A 20,797-nucleotide genomic window follows, 5' to 3' on the forward strand; every position below is an offset into this window, starting at 1 on the left:
AACCAATTTGTTTGCAACCTCCCTTTCGCCACCTTGTGAAACTGTCTGTCTCTTGTCCCGGAGTAAAGCCTGGGTTACCAAAGATAGGAGTCATTGGAAAGGGGAAGGTCAGTAGGCCCACCCTCACTGTCACTGCATCTCATACTGCATTGGTGACCGGGGAGGACTAGAGCCCCCATAACCTGTGCTTCTTGGGGAGGAAAGGCTCCTTCCATACATGGGAACCAGCCACCACCTGGTCCATAAAGCACTAGAGTTTCTCTGTGAAGGGCCTATTCCATTCGACTAAGAACCAGAGTTGAGAGTCCTGATAATATTGCTGCAGGTAAGGCACTGCCAGACCTCCCCCCCCTCTCGCGTGGAACTGTAGGTTACAGACCATTGAAGGTTTGGCTTCCTACCACCCCAAATTAATCGACTGATGTCTGCTTGCATGGTTTGAATGGTACCCTTGGGTGGGGACAGCGGTAAGGCTTGGAAGACACAGAGAACACAGGGCAGGGTGGTCATCTTAATAGCGGCGATCTGGCAGAACCACGAGAGCCCGAGATGCTCCCAGGCAGGGTATGTGTGATGCGGCCCATTCGAACGGGAAGAGAAATCGTATATTGGTTTCAGTCTCGCAAGACATGGATAGGCTCAGGATAAGCTAATTTTGCATATTGACCATGAGGCAGGAATAGGTACCGAATATTTGGAACTTAGAAACCAGGGAGGGAAGCAAGGTTTGTGGGTTGGTAAGAGTCAGAATGACATTGTCGATTTAGAGGCTAACTGTGGATTGCTCTTCTCCAAATGTGATACAGCTGATGTCAGGGTCCGATCGGATGCGTTGGGCCAGAGGCTTCATGTAGACAACAGTAAGGAAGGGGGACAGGTGGCAACCTTGACATGTGCCTCGGCCAAAGGGGAAGGGCAAAGAAGAGAGCCTGTTCACCCTTATAGAGTGTCTGGGAGAGCTATAGATGCTATGTATCCAGTCACGGTACCGGGGGCGAGAACTACAAAGCTCGAGGGGCTGGTGCAGATAGGACCATCAGACCCTATCAAAGGCCTTCTCTGAGTCTATGGAAAGGAGAAGAGCCTCCTTCGGGTCTTGTGATATCTTGCCTATCAGTTGGAAATCACGTCTGATTTTAACACCATGCTGTCTGGTGGGTATGAAGCCAGCCTAATCAGGTGTGAGCGGGTTTAGCTGGTGGGTCAATATGCCGGTGAAGATTTTGGCATCCACGTTGCGAAGAGATATGGGTCTGTAGGATCCACAAAGTGTGTGATCCTTATCGGGCTTAGGGATGATCAAGAATGAAGCATTGAATCTATGAGGGTTCTGGAGGTCACGAAGAAATTGAATAGGTGAGTGAGAACTGAGGCTAGTTTGTGGCAGAATGTCTGATAGAATGCTGGGGATGAAACCATCAGGGCCTGGGGACTTCACAGGCTTAAGACGGGCAATTGCAGAGATGACCTCTTCAATGTGTATAGGGAAGTCAAGGGGGTCTGCATTAAGTGTGGATGAGGGACAATTTAGCATGAGGATAAGTAATCCGATGAGTGTCGACACATCAGGATTTGAGGAGTAGAGAGCCCTGTAAAAGTTGTGAAAGACTTCGGCAAACTGTGGGTCCGAGTGAACCTCTTTTGGGGAGTGGGTCGTACAGGAGTGATGGTTATCTGGATGGCGGTCACAGCAGTGGGACGCTAAAGCAACAAGTCCTTCAGGCACAAGGTGCGAGGGAGAATGTAAGAGAATTTTAACTGTAGGGTAAGGCGAAGGGGGGGCGTGGTCTGAGAGTGATCTAGGCTCGGTGATAGAGTCTGTAACAAGTTGGAGAATGTCAAAAGTCGCAAGGAAATAGTCAATGCTGGCGTATGTTTTGTGGGCCGCTGAGAAGTGTGTGAAACCCCTTGTGGTGGGGTGGTGTATGCGCAGACATCTGCAAAGAGTCAGAAAGCCAGCGTGCCCCTTGCGGAGATAAGACACATATTTGGTCTGAGCGCTGGGCTTAGCGGTCCATGGCATTGTCCAACACTAAGTTAAATTCCCCGCCTATTAGGATGGCCACATCTGGTGTCTGGAGGAGTGGCACCAGTGCATTTAGAATAAATGGCTCTTGCTTTTCATTTGGAGTGTAGATACATGCCAGTGTGAAGTGCAGAGACCCTAGTTGAAGGCGATAAGCTAGAATGCCTCCCTTGATCTCTGCATTTGAGAGATTATGTCTCCTAAAAAGCGAGAGGAGAGTAGTATGGCAACCCCATCTTTCTTAGAGAGGCCAAACGACCACAGCTGTCTGAGAAACCAGGGGGAGCACATGCTGGTAGTGTCCCTGGTCAGTAGATGTCTCTTAAGGGAGGCAAATGTCACTTTCAGAGCATTCAAGCACGGATAACACAGCCCGTCGTTTTACTGGGTTGCTAAGGCCTCCGACGTAGAGGCTTAAAATTGTTAAGCGTGAGGTCATGTCCTAGTGTGAGTGTAAGCATACCCGGGCCTAGTCCGTGTATGAGCACGGCTAGGGTATCGGGACCTGCATATTGACCCCACCTCCCATCAGTCCCAAGAATAAACGAGTGTCCTCATGCATGTGGAGGAATAGTACCCATAAACTATTGGGAAGTGAATTACAACTCAAAATGACATTTAGAAAAATGTCCATCAACGATATTTCCATATGGTGTAAGCAAGTCAATAGAGGGGGGAGGGGGGGTTGTCTGCTTCATCATCGCTGCGGGAGAGGGGTATGTCGATTGTACAGTGTGGGACACCTTCCGTCCTCACCGGATCTGTGCCCCTTGGCCCATGGGCACAATCGAACCAGTGAGGAGGATGCCCGTAGATTAGGTCCTCGGTCAATCGGTGTCCGCTGCCACTGTTTGGCGCACCGACTGATGTTCCCTGGCCACTGTTGCAGGATCTAGCTTGTTGCCGGCTTTGATCCCATCCGCCTTTTACCTGCTTTTTCTGTTTACCTGGTTTACTTTTTCTTCTGGTCTGGCGACTGCTCGGGGCTACTCTTAGGTGCAGTTCTGGCTATGCCCAGGAGGCTGCAGGCCTCAGTGAGGGAGCGGAGTTGTAGCAATATGCTGTTGTACCGGAAGATAAGATGAGAGGGATGGTCCCAGTAGTACGAGATCCCCGCCTGCCGGAGATGCACTGTGAACTCCTGCCGTTTTTGCAGGGTTATGGGCGATAAGTCCTGATACAGCACAGGGGGAGTGTCCCCTAAATTGCTGTGGATGGGCCTACCGGGCCTTGCAGAGAATGGTTTCTTTCAGTTGGAAATCGTGCACATGTGTCAGGATGTCAGCAGGTGCTGAGTTATATGGTCTGGTGTGGCCCACCCGGTGTACCTGGTCCAGCTAGATGTCGACATCATCTGAGGTTCCTAAAATGTGGCGAAATAAGGCTCCCACATATTCCCTAAAGCCCGGTCCCTTGGTGCGTGATGGGACGCCCCTAATTTTCACATTGTTCCACGTAGATCGATTTTCCAGGTTTTCTGCATGGGCCTGAAGTTTGACGTGCCTCTCTTTTAAGTGGAGGAACTCTTGATGGAGGCACTCCACCTCCTCCTTGAGACCAGCTTCCTGGGCCTCCATGGCAGATACCCAGTTCTTCCAAATTGCGCTATACGTCACTTCGGTCTGCTGACAGGTCACTGCCTGGATGTCGTCGCGGAGAGAGTAGAAGAGGGTCTCCATGAAGGACCATGAAGGTCACTGGCCCTCCCGATCCTCCTCTGCCCATGGAGACTCTATACTGCTTGATGGGGGCTTGCCCTAGAGCAAAGGACCTGTATGTTGTGTCAACATGTCTTCAAGGGTGCAGTCTTTTTTGGTCCTGGCGGCCACCATGAGAGGCAGGTGTCCCAGTGCGACTGAGACCTCTGGTTTGTCCCGATGAGCGGGCTGTGAAAGCTACGACAATGAAGAGAGCGCCCCTGCTATGCAAGCGATCCAGAGCATGAGCCCCATCTTTGGGCCCCGTCCGCTGCTGGTGGGCCCAGGTGCCTGGCCATCAGTCAAGCAGGGGATGGGCCCTCATGGTAGACTGCAGCGAGCATGCCAGGGATCGCACCCTTCTATAGTTGATGTGGCCCGTAGCAAGCCAATCCAATGGGGACGGGTGCCACGGCCCTCTGCTGGCTGGAGATGTGCTAGGTCCGGCATCTGGCCAAGGGCCCCTGGCCCATGATACTGTGTGGGGTTCTCGATCACTGGTGGATGGTAGGGGGATGATGGTCACCCGGTGGTGCCAGGCGGAGGTTCAGGGGAGGAATCCTCCCACCCCCTCCAGGTTGAGGCTTTGCACCGGGCTACCGTACAAGGAGCACACAACACCTCTCCAATGCCCCTGACTGCCCCAGTGGTCCACCCCCCCTCTCCCCTACAGACAATGATGCCAGACCATGCGCGCTGAGCAGGGTAGGCGCTGGATTTTGTTGCTGAAGGCTGAGCCTCAGTGAAGTTACACGAGATGGAGGCTGCACTACAGGCAGGCACACTTGTCTATTGCCACATACCTGGCCTTGTGAAGATGCATGATGACTGAGAAGGTGTTGGCCCCGGCAAGGACTTCAGGCAGGGGTGCAGTGTAATCCTGGGGTGGTTCAGGCCTCGCCACAGCCCACCTCGCCCCACGACCAGGGGCACGACCAGGCCAGAGACTGGAGCTCTCCAACTCCAAGGACCTCTGTGCCCTACCTCCACAGCCATGGGAGGGGGTGCCAAGGCAGCAGGTATGCCTCAGCAAGGAGGCGGCGGCGATCAGGGGGCCCCACTGTGGCCACCAGCCCCTGCACTCGACAGCGGCGGATAGGTTGGGGGGGTTTGTTGGTCGGCCAGAGGTGACAAACTCCCAGGCTCACCATGGCCGTCATATTGTGGAGCTGCGCAGCTTGTGTGAGCTGCCACCTCGAGCGGTGCAGTCCCATCAGGGCCGTGGCGGGCCCCCAGGCACTCCACAGGCAGCAGCAGATCCCCCAGGGCAAGCTGTGGTACCGGGTCGATGGGGCGCTGAGTATTTCCTTTGGTGTCACGAGGACAGATCGGTCAAGAGGCAGGTCCTACGTGGCTGCCGTCTTAGCCACGGCCTCCTTCGTAGCCACACCCCCATGATAATGATTTTTGACTCATGCTCTAAGGAAATACTTTAGTCTTCCTACGAAAGGGGGAGGTTGTAGAAGAAAATTATGTTTTGGTCCTTGTTTAGCTGAGATGGTACTCTTGTGTACCACCCCTGCTTCTTCCTCTAGCGGAAGTAGCCATTGTGGGAATTTTCCTTTAAAGCTGTTGTTTCATGTCTTCATATGTGCTGATTATATGTTCACTGGTGATCAAGCTTCTGACTAACTCAAACCTAAGGGTAACCTGGTCGGTGGTTTTCCTTCTAAGTTGATGCAATCTGTTCTTGTCACTACTATTTGGACCAAGTCTTTCTCCTGTATAGTAGAAAGACATTGTTAGCTTGTTTTCCAAACAACAAAAGACAACTGAAAGCCATATTTTTGATTTGTGGATGAACACCAGACCTGAATCCTGGCAGCCTTAACCAGGAATGTGGCCTTATCACTAAATTAATGTTACTGTTCCTGTATGGTATTGTATCAGCTTCTAAAGATTTCCTAATAGTAAGATGGGTGGTATGCCGCCAGTGTAGCATAATCCTTCGAACTTTCTTTTGGTGTTCTCCAGAAAAGAAGGAAATAGAAGGCTCTCCTATCTCACTGATGTGTTAACATGCCAGTAGGGTTCTATTGTTTATTATTTTTAAACCTGTAAGAGTTAGCAATGTTATTTCTGCATACTACAGGCTTATATCCTAATATTTTAGGAGGTGGCTGACTTGTTTTACTTGGATGCACCACACTTATATTTGTACTGGTGAGAGTCATAGAATCCCTGAGCAAAAGCTGGATCTGAGGGGCCTCGTGTAATCTATTCTCCATCATTGGGATGGCTAATGTATAGTAGCCTGCTTCTGGAACCACAAATTAATAGATATTCATAAGCCCCGAATAAAATAGCAAGCTCATCCATAATCAAAGCTGTAGAAGCAAAACTAATCTCAGATGTTTCTCAAGGAGGTCTGTCCTAATTGGTCATATGTTCTAGAATCTGAATCAAGGCAACAGCATCTTGTAGAAGTGTGTAAAGACCTTCAGGTGGCTACTTTACAATTTTTGCAACCTGAAAATTTCTTAATAAAACAGCAACAGTCGCTTTACCTCTAGTAGAGTAAGCTTTGATTGGACAATTTGGTTTGCTTTTTCGCAGCAAAATTTATTTTCCAGATATTACATTCAACAGTCTCAGTGTAAGAAACAGGAGCACACGACAGAATATCTTTCTCTGTTTTGTAGTTATTCATCCAACTGCTTTCATTGAACTTGTATAATGCACACACTTTCAGGAGAATGCTTAAAATGTCTAATTTATATTAGATGGGTCTTAAACCGGCAACCTCAAAGGAAGTACATGAGGTTTGTAGTGTGTTCCAACTAATAACAGTTTACCATCAAGCCATTTGGGCTGACTTCAGCATATTGTGTTTTTTTTAATGAAGGTGATGTCCATGATGACAGCTTATTTTCACAGGTCAGGGGGTTTCTGTAGTCCATATATCCACAACTGGCTTCTGAAGCCGCGCACGCCCCAGGTGTTGGCAGAGCATCTTTCATCTGAGGTCGATCTGTTCGATCTCCAAGCTGAACGTCGAGCCAGGATTTCCTTGTTTGACCGATCCTTTAGACCCACCACTTGGGAGATACTGCTTTGAAATCTTTTCAACAGGTGATAAATCTGCAGGTGCACATATCCATTAGAAAAAAGGATACTTGCCTTCAGTAATGATCTTTCTGGTGGATTCTTTACCTGAAAGATTTCTCACCAGTCTTGACCTCCTCCCCATTTTAAAGAAGGATAATAACTCTCAGTAAAATGGTACAATTAGATTTCTGCACTGCGCTACTTCAATTGATGTTGATCTGTATCTATTCCTGTAAGTGCATGGGGAAAATGGACTACAGCCTACTATGTATGTGCCAAGGTAGGCACTTCATACCTCTTATTTTTACAACTGAGTCAAAGGTTACTAATATCTATATGTTAGTATCCTTTGATTGGGGTGTAAAAAATTTAAATGGAGACACTGTCACATAGAGCATGATGAGATACTGTAGAGCTGGGAGTTCTTAAAGCTGCAATATTATTTTTTCACCTTATATAGTTGCAGTCTATTTGGCTACATTTCTCAAAAAAAGTTTGTGGAAGAGTTTTTTTCCCCCCTGTGTCACTTAGTTCTCCAAGAACAAATGTGGATCTAAAGTAAGTAAATACAATTAGTCTATTTGGCCTGTTTTATATTCAGCTAAATTACCTATAACAAAACGTTTTCAGCTTTTCTGAGACTGGTGAACATGTAACACATTTTATTAGAAAAAGTGCCCTTAGGATTGCGGACATGGGAGAGCTATTTAGAGCTTATGATCATCAATGCATCTCTCCGGAAAAAAAAGAGTATCCCAGTTGAGTGGGTTGTGTGAAGGTTTAGGAATCTCAAACCGGAGTCAAACTCTTTGGCATATTAGAAGTCTTGATATTTGGGAAGACCAGTACACTTTCCCAAAGAAATGCACTATTATCTTACAAAGAACTACATGGTGTGGTCTTGGATCCTTCTGCCAGTAAGACAGCTTTTATTTAAAAAAAAAAAAAAAAAAAAAAAAAAAAAAGCAGAGGGATTGCTGATATAGCTATTTTAAGTGGATCTTAATTTAGTAGCTCTCCCCTTATTATTTCTCTGGAGAAATCCTTTTTTTAAATGGGGCCTAACGAAGAGGGATAAATAAATATTTTTCAGAGACAGAAGATCGCACAATTTGCCTAATATATTTTAGAGCATGAGATAATCTCACTGTAATTTCTTATAGAAAATGAGAGAAACTGCTCTTGGTATCTTCATTACATGGCTAGTTTAGTAGTCCATCAATCTGAAAAAGTAATGATTAATCCGGGTGCTCCTGATAATATTTAATACAATACGGTATTTAAATTGAAGTTCAACGTATGCTATTGTAACTTAAAATATTAAAAAAATGTGAATTTTGCTATATCTGCAAATAACACATTAAGTTTGTTACACTGAGATTCTCTGAGAAATATGCAAAGATTATTTGACAACACTAATTATCTTAGAAGATTTTTTTTTACACTGGTAAAGTTAAACAATGAAACATTTTCAATGGTAACTAACGCCAGAATTTTGTATTCCAAATATAAATAGAGGCAACAACTGCAGAAAACAGCAAAATCGAATTCCAAGAAGATATAATAAGAGCGATTATTTTAAAGGCCTACTTACCGAATACGTTCAAAAACAACATCATACAAGTAATCTACCGTAAGTATGTGTTTTGGCACGGAGATTAGCAATGGTTGACCATAGAGGACTGTTCCACTAGATGGATTTGCTTGTCGCATTCGCCTTTCTCTGAAGTAAATTTGAAGAGTGAGATATTCTGACCCACTACTGCTTGGGCTGGAAACTTGGTATCTACAGAGAATAAAGTACAACACAACCACAAATTTTAAAGTAGAGAATAAATTCAGCAAAGCACACACTGGAAAATACATTTTACACAGACTCAAAATATTTTCCATGTCCACAGTTTTGGAACTGTGTGCTACATGTTCATTATTTCACAGACTTACAATTAGCTCTTTCAAGTGAAAACTACATAGAACTCTACATGGACAACATCAATAATGGAGTGGTTTCCACAGAAGTGTTTAAAGTGACATCATAGACAGTGCGAGAAAAGCTTGAGTTATCTATGCCACCTGGGAAACAAAAGTTGAAAACTCCATGTTGCAGATAGTCACTCATCTACAGCTTATGTTAAGATTCCCCTAAAATCCTCTTTCCCTAATTCAGCTGATTCAAGGTATTAGCTGGAAAAAAAGTAGAGTAGGTATGAGCAATCCAGCCACAACATGGCCCGTAAAGGTAAAAATCAATTTGGTTGACCTCTTCTAATGATAGCTGAAAAGGAAATACAAAGACGGGGCACATGTAAATGACACGGTCTATCACTAGTCACCATCATACTGAGATAGTACAGATACCGAGATGGTACAGATGCACCTCGTTTTGTAGGCTACAACAAAAGCGTTGTAAAAACAAAAGAAAAGGAACAAGTTGCACATTTTCAACCAAGCATCAGAGGTCAGAAAAAACGCAGTGTATAAATCTATATTGATTTATGCTGCAAAACATGTCAGGTTCCTGCCATACAGAAACACAGATGGTTTTGCGTTCAAGTAATCACAAAAACAAGTTAAGTAAACCCACCCTAGGCTCAGCTAGAACATAGAACTCTGGATCAATTTTCAGGAGTAGATCTGTTATGCCACTAGTGTAAAACCTCCTCCCTGAAGAGGTCTTATCACGACAAGGTGATTGCTCGAATAATGGTCCTGCAAAGTTGAACTAAGTTGGCACGGATTAATACTGGGCAGCTCCTTGCATGAAGGATTGGGGGTGGATGGGGAGTTAGGGCTCAAATCGAAACATTTTAGGATCTAGGGAAAGGGGCAGTAAAGTAGGTCACATTTGGTATAGCATGTGAAAGAATAAAGAAACCGCTCAGCTCAAGAGGTCAATATTGAGGTTAGCATAATTAATTTGATCATTGTGTGCCTCAAGTGCTCCTTAACGGCATGTATGCACTTGCTAGCTAGGAGGTGGGTCTTAAAACATTGGAAAGATGGTGAGCCTTGACTGTTATTGTGAGGAAGTTCCTTGCCCATTGACTTGATGTACCAATTGCCTTGCCCGATAGGGAAGAAGCATCCTAACTAACCCAATGCTGGCCACACTAGGTGGTAAGCGTAGATCATAGGCAGAGCTTCTGGAAGACAGGTGGGGTGAGGTGCATGCTTCTGTCCTAGAGTTCATGAGAAATGTGTTTATTTAGGTACTTAGCTGCCGGATGCCGCATTAACCTTCCTGTTTAGGAAGATCTTTCACAGGTTAAAAATTGAACAAGAACAGAGCCCCCACATCAGCATTTCAATCATTAGTCACCTTTGTGGATCAACATGGTGAGGGTATACAACACAAAGTATGGTCGTACTCTCTGTATGCACAGTCCCGGACATTGCAGAGCACTGAATTTACAGCTTAGAGGAGCTGTTTTTGGTTCCACCGTGAGGTGACAGGGCTATCAATGAATGTTAATAGGAGAAAGATTGGGCATATGACTGCTCGCCTCTGCTACCTGGGTGGCATGTCCAAATTCAGTTAGAAAATTAACAACTATAAGCCGGCAGCCATGTTTTCAGTGTTAGGTTTTTGTGGATTTCAGTGGTGTTTTTCAAACATTTTGAAAGAAGTGCTCATCAGCATTTATTTATCTGCCTTACCCCACAAAACAGACAACTTTGTTTTTCAGTGTTTACAAAGCATGTTCTTTGCATTTATAGTTATAAAGGGCATATTTAGTTTAAAGAGAAGTAATGCATGGCTTGTCGTGTCTTACCACTGTATTGTGTCCAATAAACTTATGTTAAACTGTTTTAAGCATAGAAAGATAGTGTACTGCACTCACTCGCATCTTAATATGCGCTCTCATGTCATTATCATTCACACTCCGCTAGTTTTCTTTTCAGATTTACAGGACTATTGATGGATTAAAAAAGCAAGAGTGCTCTATTCAAAGTTTTAAAAAAGCAAACTCCTAGAAACAGCTGGGGGTCATTATGCCTAATCCATACTGAATATTATGGCATTATTGTGGTGGTGAACCCAGCCAACAGCATATGGCCTTGTGGAACCTTTAAAATTTTGCATTGCCCCAGATCAGTTTATAGCCCTGCATTATAAGGGGCCCGAAACTTGATGCTTTTTAAGCAAGCTTACTATTGTTTTCTGCACTCTCTGCCGACTACATTGAGGTAGTGCTGCTATTGCGTCGATATTCTTCGCTGACAAGGGTCCCCATGTCTAACCTGACCTTTTGACCTTTTAACAGACATCAAATTGTATTCTGGCACTTGAACCTTTGCTGTTAACACTGTGAATATGGGCTGAAAAACCGCAGCAGCAGAGTGCAGTTGGGTAAAAAGCCAGGGTTAGCTGAATGTATCGCATATAACAATGGAGCGCCTTTCAACTATGAATTTTGTTGCAATGTGAAAAGTCCTCTACAATAATGTCACCACTATCCCATGTGCATAGTCACACTACTTGTTTCACAGGTACCTGTCACTACATCTTACACTGAATGTTTAAAGCCTCTGGGTTTTGGCAATTAGAGAAGGGGGCTGATGAGTCAAAGGGTTTACCCATTCTGTATTTATAGGTAAATGGAATAGTATATATTGGTTATCATTCTTATGAGCCAGCCATTTCACCAATTACTGAAAACATTTAATACTGCCAAAAAATAAAATAGGATTAGAATTTTCCCATATTTTCTATAGTGTATACAATTACATTAGACCTAAAACACACTTCCAAACCCTACATCTTTAATCCAAGCACATAAAACTGAAGAAACAAAATAAAGAAGAAACAATATCGCAGTGACATCCCTAAACAACAAAATTCAAGCAGAATAATCTTAGACTAATCTTTCTTTCTGTTATCTTGTATAACAAAGTTACATTGTTTTGGTCCCTTCAAAAATCAATAAGTAAGTCTAATTTTCTTTACTTTCTTCAAATAGCATTTTAGTTTGTGATTGTGCAGGTGTTTATGTGTTTACAATGAGGGCAGTTTCAGTGAGGTTTTATCAGCAGTTACAGGTTTACATCTAAAACTGCATAGCCTAACGATAAACTATCACCAACAGAGAGATCAGTATAGGAACATGGAGCACTGAAAAATGTGTGCCCATTTGTTTTATGCCATTTATATTCACTTGTATGTTGACTTTTAATTTTCCAAAAAGACTTATTTAACAGTAGGGAATTAAGTCATTTAAATGAACATGCCATTGGAGCTCTCAAATCGAAGGCATTATCTTGTAGGCATGATTGACAAATATTTCAATAACTGTTAAACAAAAAATGCTGGCAACGGAACAGAATGTCAGCTTGGAGTGGATTAAATGAACTTTCCACTTGTTTTATCACATGTTTAATAACCGTTCCTCTATGAATAGCATACTAACATAAATTGCATAATTTGGTAATCTCTTAGTTGGTCATTAACCAAAAATATATTTTCAACAAAGTTGGGCAAGCACATTTTGTAGCAAGTAGCATTTTAACTGAATCAACATCTATATTGGCATTTGGTGTTAGCGTTCCACTGAATTTTTAGAATTGGTGAAATATTTCCATACTCCTGGTCCATTCACAATTGCTCAATTTAGAATTTCTAAGAGAAATCAATATCAAAATGTATTACAGTTCAGCATTTAGTACTGTAGAAGAGCTAATATATTTACACATATATATCATCTCTGTCCATGATATGGTTCAATGCCTCCTCCATTCGGAAAATCTTATGGAACCGATGATTATAAACATCTGCCACCACCATCTACAGAGGAGAAGGAAAACATATTAAGAGCTCTTATATTTGCTTTAAAAAATTATTACTTAAAAAAAAAAAACAATAAGTATACACATTAAAGAATAAGTTACTTACCTTTGGTAACAAATTATCTGGTAGAGACATATTCTAGACTAAGATTCCTTACCTTAGAATTTCCCCAATCGTCAGACCATTGTGTGCCGTCAGTCAACTCTGTGTGCATCGTTGCCGTCGTGTTGGCCGTAATGAGGTTGCAGTCATATACAGGCACCACCCCGGCGCGTGTACGGAAGTTTCTTTTCACCAATTTCCACACCGGTAGCCCTGAGCCATGAAGAACACTTAGATTGGTGTGCCAGAACTAGGGCCCTGAAAAGGGAGTCCCTGTCCCTAGAAATCAGTTCACATGCGGGGAGGATGGGTGGGTCGGTAAGGAATCTGCAACTAGAATATGCCTCTACCAGATAATGTTACCAAAGGTAAGTAACATGTTCATCTGATAGAGACTTCTAGTTACAGATTCCTTACCTTAGAATAGATACCCAAGCAATACCATCCTCGGAGGTAAGTTGCGAACCAAGATCAGACTAAAAAGTCCTCCAGGAACGAACGGACTACGTAGCCGTCTCTGCGGACCTGACTGTGCAGGCAGGTATGTTTGTGAATGTGTGCAGAGACACTCAGGTTGCTACTTGGCAAATGTCCAGGACAGAAACTACGCGTGCCAATGCAGTGGTTGTAGCAGTTGCTCTGGTGGAATTAGCACGCAAACCCTCAGGCGGTTGCTTCTTTGCCAGAGCATAGCACTTCTTGATGCAGAGAGATGGTCCGCTTCTCCACCGCAGGACCTTTCTTCGCACCCACATAACCTACAAAGGTTTGATCGTCCATCCGGAAATATTTTGTACGATTGAGGTAGAACCCCAACGCTCTTTTTGTGTCCAGAAGGTGGAGTCCCTTCTTCTTCATGAGGTATGGGAATAGTGTCCCAAAAGGCACAGGGTGTTCTCAGACCACATTGCTAGACTGGAAGAAGTGAACAATTTCTGCGCAATCTGATCCAGTCTCTTCGCTTCCCTATCCAGGGGTGCAGAAGGGAATGAGCCTGGATGACAAGACTCTCAGACATAGGGTGCTGGGTCAGGAATTTAGGATCGTTCCGCGCAGGCCGATGGCAGAGGGAGACTGTCCTGTTTACAGGAGCCCCTGTGCCGAGTCTGGACAAGGTACCCAGTAGGGGTTCCGGGGTGGAAGCCCCAGGCTGAAGCACCTCAGTCTAGAGTTTAGTCCTGACTGCCACACAAGGTAGCTAAAGGCCGCACTTCTCACTCCCATAGAATACGACACTCCCCCCTCCGTAGCCACAGTAGGGGGAGAAAGCAAGCCAGCATCAGGAGAGGTATCCAGACTGGTAGCTTCACCCAGTTCCCGTGCCTAGTCCTCTAGGTCTTCCAGCTGGAATTATAAAGGGTCCAGTGAGCCCTCCAAACTTTCCCCGTACCAATAGGAATAAGGGTCAGGTTCCAACATGGGGAATGTAGGCCTCATAGAAGACAGAACCAGTGTTGAGCTCTGGGTCGGAGTCAGGTATAAGTATTGGGTCAATGTCGATCTTGGGCCCAACCAATGTCGGAAGGGGCAACATCTGTGACGGCGCCGGGTAAGGCTGCGTTGGCATGACTGGCTTCGGCACAGATCCGATAATGGAGCCAGGACCGGAGCTGCTGGCGTGGACCCCAAGGGGACGCCCTCAGACTCTACGGGTCTCGAAGGAGTCACAGGAGGGCCGGTCTGCCCAAAAATGAGGGTCATTGCCTCATAAAACTCCTTGAGTTGGGCAGGGGTGGCTTTGGCTCCCGGAAAGTCAGGGAGCGCACAGCCAATCCAGAAGCAGACTAAGGGCTAGAGCATTGATTCACTTCCCGCGTCGCATCCTCCGATCAAGACTTCTTTTCGTGACCCAAATGCCTTAAGGACAGAGTGGGATGAAGAAGCTTGGTAATGGCTCTGCAAGCAGTCTTGTGACTTTCCTCTCGAACAAGGCCTGGAGCGATGCAGAACCGAGTGCCAGAACACCAGGACAACGTCACACAGTGACAGGAGTCACACAGCTTGAAACCAGTCTCACGTGACATCCTCGATGCACCAAAAAGTGTCAAAAAACTCAACAAGACAGTCAAAGTCAGTTAAAAAATGACTGAAGGTAGCTCTCTCAAAGTCTGCGAGTAGGCTGCCCAGAAAGAAAAGAATGGACGTCAGCGCACCAGGGTGGCACCTATATATGACGCAACATCATCACAGTGAACACAACACCAAAGCTGCACTCTGAGTCAACCGGCGCCCCCCGACGACGTGCAGAGGTACTGCTTGAAGAAAAATCTCAGGATCCAATCTGACGCCTGGGGAAATTCTAAGGTAAGGAATCTGCAACTGGAAGTCTCTATCAGATACTGAAATACAACACAGACTATGTCACCTACAAAAATGTATTAATCATTGTACATTAGAGTATGACCGAGCAGTATATAATCTAGTGGATGGTACATACATCAGCAATATATTTCATCAATATGTTAACTTCAAGCAGAACAACTTTTCATCCTTGCTGTTAACTATGCTCATACCTTGGGTGGACCACTATATGTTACTAAACACAACTGTCACAAACCTTCTGTTGAGATGACCAGGTGTTGCTCAATTATCTGCTTCTTTCAAGGTGACATGCATGGGTGATGACAATATGACCTTAATGAAGCCCAAAAGTCCTTAGGGCATGTGTAGTGTGAATAGGAGAGGCTAACGTTTAACCATGTACTTTCAACAGGATAGGTATATCAGTCGCTTCTGTGCTATGTGACAGGGACATCTCACCAATTAATGGCCACCAGCCTTTTCACCAGCAGTACAAGTGCTGTACTTCTGTGCTGTGCAAGTTATATCATGCATGTGATAGGCGGCACAGACCCCCTCATAAAAGAGAAGGCTGAGATGCAGTAATCCACCAAACCCCATCGAGCCAGGTGGCAGAATCCAACCACTACAGCACAACACCTCCAGCACTGGGAGTCTTTTACAAGACCTCTTCAGCTAATACTTAGTGATTAATAAGTTCTGCAGATAAGCCAGTATTACAACCCAAACTCTGGCGCCATGAATGGTAATAAATCTAACTTAATGCAGAGATTATGTGCATTAATCTGCTTCTCTTGAATAGGGCACTTGAGATATATATATATATATATATATATATATATATATATATATATGGGCCCAATCCCATTCAGAAGTACTCACTCTAGGAACATTCCCTCCAGTAAAGCAACTAAATATATCCACTCTAGTGAATAAAATGCCTTTGTGGCATAGAAAAAGAAGGGAACGGCATCCAGCTCTGGTCATAGTTGGTTGTTAACAAACAATTGCACACTAACTGTGCGATGTAGATAGATTTGGACAAAGCCAGATTGATTTGGGATAACTAGACCCAGCAGCAGTGGGAGAAGTATATTCACTATGATACTGGACACGATCGGATTGTCCATGATAGTATGAGACCGGGCCCTATAGGATTCTCACTGGATGGTGGGTGTGTTTGTTTTGAGCAGGGTTAGCAGCACGGCTTTGCACTGCATGGTGGTGGGAAGAACTGTAATCTTTCTTCTTCATAGATTGTAAAATAGAGTGGGATAAAAACAGCTATATACTCTATATATAATCTGTCAGCCCATCACTACCAAGGGCTGGCTTGTTTGCATGCTCTGGACTGTAACTGTGATTTCAGTTATGGAGAGTGGCTTAGTTTGAGGATGCTGATGGGTGTCTTCCAGCCAGGCCTGAACAATGCTATCCAGGTGAGCATGGATATCATCATGAGTAGCAGTCATGAAGCGATGACAGGAGAGGGGGGTTGGGGCGGGGGTGGGAGGGGGGTGTGGAAGCAGAGCTAACCGCTGAAGAGTCCGCACTGAAAGAGCCGTGTGGGAGCAAGCAGTCCTCAACACAAGAGGTGAGGCGTGCCAGGAGTGGTGCGAGGTGGATGGGGCTTTCAGCTCGGGGCCCTATGGAGTGGAGTGGTTGATGGCTGCGAGCTCACCTTTTGGACCCGGACGCTGGGAAAGAGGCAGCAGGAGGCGGCACGAGACAAGAGGGCAGTGCACTGAGAAGGGGCCCCACCTGCTGTGAAAGCAGGGGCCCACGGACCCACCTACCCACTGAAACTAAGGCACTGTTTGTCCCCAGCAGCTCCATTCGAGCTCCTATTCTGTGCTGCTACCACTGCCGGCGACCCTGGGCCTGTGTGCACATGGCCACCTCAACATCCAGAAACTGAGTCAGAAAGCTGGGAGTCCCTACCCTGTCAAAGCACAACAGAAGGTTGGCACGCACCTGCAGTGAGGAACGGACAGGACCACACCACAGGGAAAATTAGAAGTGTTCCCCTGCCCATTGTGGACCCGGGTGAATCTGCAAGGGGAAGGGGCACTCGGGCACGCGGGGGCTACCTGCCTGACCTGGAAACCGTGAGGCCAGCACTAGCAACCAGAGGCAAAGGTGAAGGCACACGAGTGAGCGGTCAAGAACACCAGCGGCCCCATGCTGTAGGGGACGTTTTGTTGTCTACTGATATTGCCAAAGCATTTGACACTGAACTGGTGTTACCTCTTAGCAGTCCTGGAGGCAATGGGGTTGGCCCCCTGCTTTCGAAACTGGGTCACACTGCTCTCCACAGAAATATTTTCTAGGGTCAGACTGGCTAGGCAGTGCTCTGACCCCCTGAACATTGAAAGGGGCACTATTTGAGATGGCATTGAAGTCCTTGGCTCTAAGGTTTCTGCAGGACATGAGGAAGTAGGGAATCGGGGTGGAAGGTGTGAACCACCTGATCTCACTATATGCGGATGATACTCTCTTATTTGACCTCCCGAGGGTTTCACTACTGCTGCTCCTAAATTACCTGGATACATTTGGCGAAGTATCAGGATTGAGGATTAAGATGACTAAATCCTTAATATTCCCATTGTGCCAAATGGTGAAACGGGATCGTGCCAAATGGTGAAACGGGATCCTGCCACACTGCCAGACCTGCCCTTACAATGGGAGACTTAACGATTCTGCTATTTGGGAATAATGTTGGCCCATACAACCCAAATACGGAACCAATATAACACAGATTGGGCAACGGAGGGACTGACTAAATCTGTACAGTTCTGAAATACACTCCCCCAGTCCCTTATGGGGTGGGTAGCTGTAGCAAAGATGGTATTTTTACTACGCTGCCTATATACTCTAAAGCACTCATTCGACACACTCCCCAGGGCTATATTCAAACATCTACACTCCCTATTGACCACTCTGGTGTGGACGGGAGGTCGTAGTAGGATAATCTGGAATGTTTTAAACTTACTCTTAGAGGAATGAGGGTTGGAACTGGCAAATATCAAAATGTACTATTTAGCCTCCTAGCTATAACTTGCAGCGTACTGGCTATCCAAGGGGGACAACTGGGAGAAGGAATTACTCAGGGACAACACCCTTGGAGGAACCCTGCCACAGCAACTTCACCAGAGTGGAAGACATACCCCCAAGGCCCCATATTTAGTTAACCATACACCTTCCCTGTGGGAACGAATGGTGAAGGTAATGCTGAAAAAGGCCCCCTTTGCAAGGGAGTTCAATTTCTGGGACCTTCTGGCAGTTGATGCTGTGGTCGACACTAATGCCTGGTGAGCCGGTGGGAGTTCATCAGTGGGTGACCTATACACAAGCGAGGTGTTTATTACCTTCGAAGAACCACAAGAGACCTTTAGCGTGGGTCAAGGACAGTTCCAAGAGTATGCCAGTATCCTGGACATTGTGGAAGTTATTTGGCATACATACCCTAAAGTTCCGAAGTCCTCAGAATTGTTTAGGAAGCAATTGGAATTTAGTGGAGGAAGACACCTAGTTTCTCATTTGTATGGAGCTATAAATGAAGACATGCCTAGGACTACACTTAGGGCTAAGGCAGACTGGGAGGAGGATCATGGATAGGGAGGAGCCGATGATGCCTATGTTGCGGGTGTACTCAGTCGATGCGGGGGGGGGGGGGTGCACGCAGGCTCAGGGATATGGGCCACCAGAAGTCGTCCCAAGCTGAGATGGTGTTTCCTAAGATGAACTCAGTCTTGTCAGAGTTGAGACTGAGGCAGCTTTCTCCCATCCAAGTGGCGACTGCCTCCATTCCTGAGTGGAAGTTCCTTTTGGCTGTGTCTGGGTGTAGGAAAATTCCACTGTAGGCATGGTTACCCCCTCACTTTTTGCCTAGTGTTGATGCCAGCTTTGATTGGAAGGGTGCTGGGACCCTGCTTATCAGGCCCCAGCACCAGTGTTCTTTCCCAAAACCTGTACCTCTGTTACCCAATTGGAAAAGCCCTGGCACACAGATAAGTCCCTTGTAAAAGGTAACCCTGGTACCAAGAGCCCTGTGGCCAGGGAAGGTCCCTAAGGACTGCAGCATGCATTTAGCCACCCTAAGGGATCCCTCACTCAGTAAATGCACACTGCCTTGCAGCATGTGTGTGTTAGTGGGGAGAAAAGAAAGTCAACATGGCACTACCCTCAGAGTGCCATGCCCACAAACCACTGCCTGTGGCATAGGTAAGTCACCCCTTGTAGAAAGCTGGCTCTGTATATACTATCTCAAAGTGAGAGATAGTGTGTACAGAGTCCAGGGTGCCCCTTAGAGGTTGATAGTGGCAATAATGCTCTATTTGTGGTAGTGTGGTCGAGCAGTAGGCTTATCAGAGGGCAGTGTTAAGCATTTGTTGGTACACACACAGGCAATAAATGGGAACACACACTCAGACTTACTCCAGGCCACTAGGTTTTTATATAGAAAAATATTTTCTTCATTTTAGAACCACAAGATTCAGAATTCAAGCAAGTACATAAATTGTAAGGTACTTGGCATAGGTAAATATAGAACTTTGAAGTAAAACAGTAATGTACACAGTTTAGCATAAAATGGCAATAAGCTATTTTAAAAGTGGACACTGCAAAATTCAAAAGTTCCTAGGGGAGGTAAGTAAAGGTTAGTTTGTCAGGTAAGTAAAGCACTTACAAGTTCAGACTCTAGGGCATAGGCAGCCCACCGTTGTGGGTTCAAGTCAACCCCAAACACCCAGCACCAGCAACACAGGGCCGGTCAGGAGCAGAGATAAAAAAGGGGCATAAATAGCATAGGCGCCTATGGAGACTAGGGGTGCTCTGTTTCCAGTCTGCTAGCAGGTAAGTACCTGAGTCCTCGGGGAGCAGACCTGGGTGCTTTTGTAGAGCACTTGGGGGGGTTTGAGTGCCCAAACATGCACACAAAATATACCCTCGGCGGCACAGGGGATGCCGGGAACAGTGTGCAAACTAGGTGTCAGGTTTTGTGTTGAAATCAATGGAGGGACCCAGGGATCAATCTGGCGATGCAGGCAGTGCACAGGTGGGCTTCTCAGGCCAGCCACGGACTGGGCAAGAAGGAGGGTTGCCTGCTGGTCACTCCTGCCCCAGTAGTTGGTTCCTCTCGGGCATGGGGGCTGCGGGTGTAGTACTTTTTCCAGGCATGGGGTTCTTTGTGACCGGGCAGTCGCTGTCAGGGGGACCCTCTGGATTCTCTCTGCAGGCATCGTCTTGAGGGTGCAGGGAGGTCGTGTCAGGGTGGACACCCCATGGGAGTCACCTAGGGGGTCCTCGCTGCAGTGTGGTTTCTCTAGACACGGGCCAGGGGAGTCGGTGCAGGGTGTTGGGGACTCACACTTCAGGAGTGAGGTGGGAGTCCCTTTATAGATGGTTTCTTCATTGTTGTTGTGGACAGAGCCACTGTCCACAGGAGTTTCGTGGTCCTTTGAGTCGCAGGGCAGTTCTCGGAGTCGGCAGAGGTCCCTGGTTCCACTGGATGCATCGCTGTTGCAGGTTCTTTGAATCTGGAGAAAGTCTGGTAGGGCTGGGGCCAAAACAGTTTTTGTCTCCTCCTTCTCTGCGGGGTTTTCAGGTCAGCAGCCCTTCTTGTTAGGTCGTCAGGAACCCGATTTCTTGAGTTCAGGGTCACCCCTAAATACTAGATTTAGGGGGGTGTTTAGGGCTGGAGGGCAGTAGCCAATGGCTACTGTCCCTGAGGGCGGCTACACCCCCCTTATGCCTCCTCCTTTTGGGGAGGGAGGCACATCCCTAATCCTATTGGGCTAAATCCTCCAAAGCAAGATGGAGGATTTTCTAAGGAAGGAG

At 46.1% G+C, this 20,797-nt stretch overlaps 1 protein-coding gene across 1 annotated transcript in view; it reads right to left on the reverse strand.

The window, feature by feature from the left end:
* Positions 1 to 20,797, reverse strand: part of USP4 (ubiquitin specific peptidase 4) — a 789,752-nt gene that overhangs the window by 272,339 nt on the left and 496,616 nt on the right. Inside the window, exons 13-14 of the mRNA XM_069206879.1 lie at positions 12,459 to 12,553; positions 8,366 to 8,557 (exon numbers count right to left, since the gene is read on the reverse strand). Coding sequence (XP_069062980.1) covers positions 8,366 to 8,557; positions 12,459 to 12,553 — 287 coding nt within the window. The remainder of the gene's footprint in view (positions 1 to 8,365; positions 8,558 to 12,458; positions 12,554 to 20,797) is intronic.

Source organism: Pleurodeles waltl, chromosome 9, assembly GCF_031143425.1.
Source record: "Pleurodeles waltl isolate 20211129_DDA chromosome 9, aPleWal1.hap1.20221129, whole genome shotgun sequence".
Classification (NCBI taxonomy): Eukaryota; Metazoa; Chordata; class Amphibia; order Caudata; family Salamandridae; genus Pleurodeles; species Pleurodeles waltl.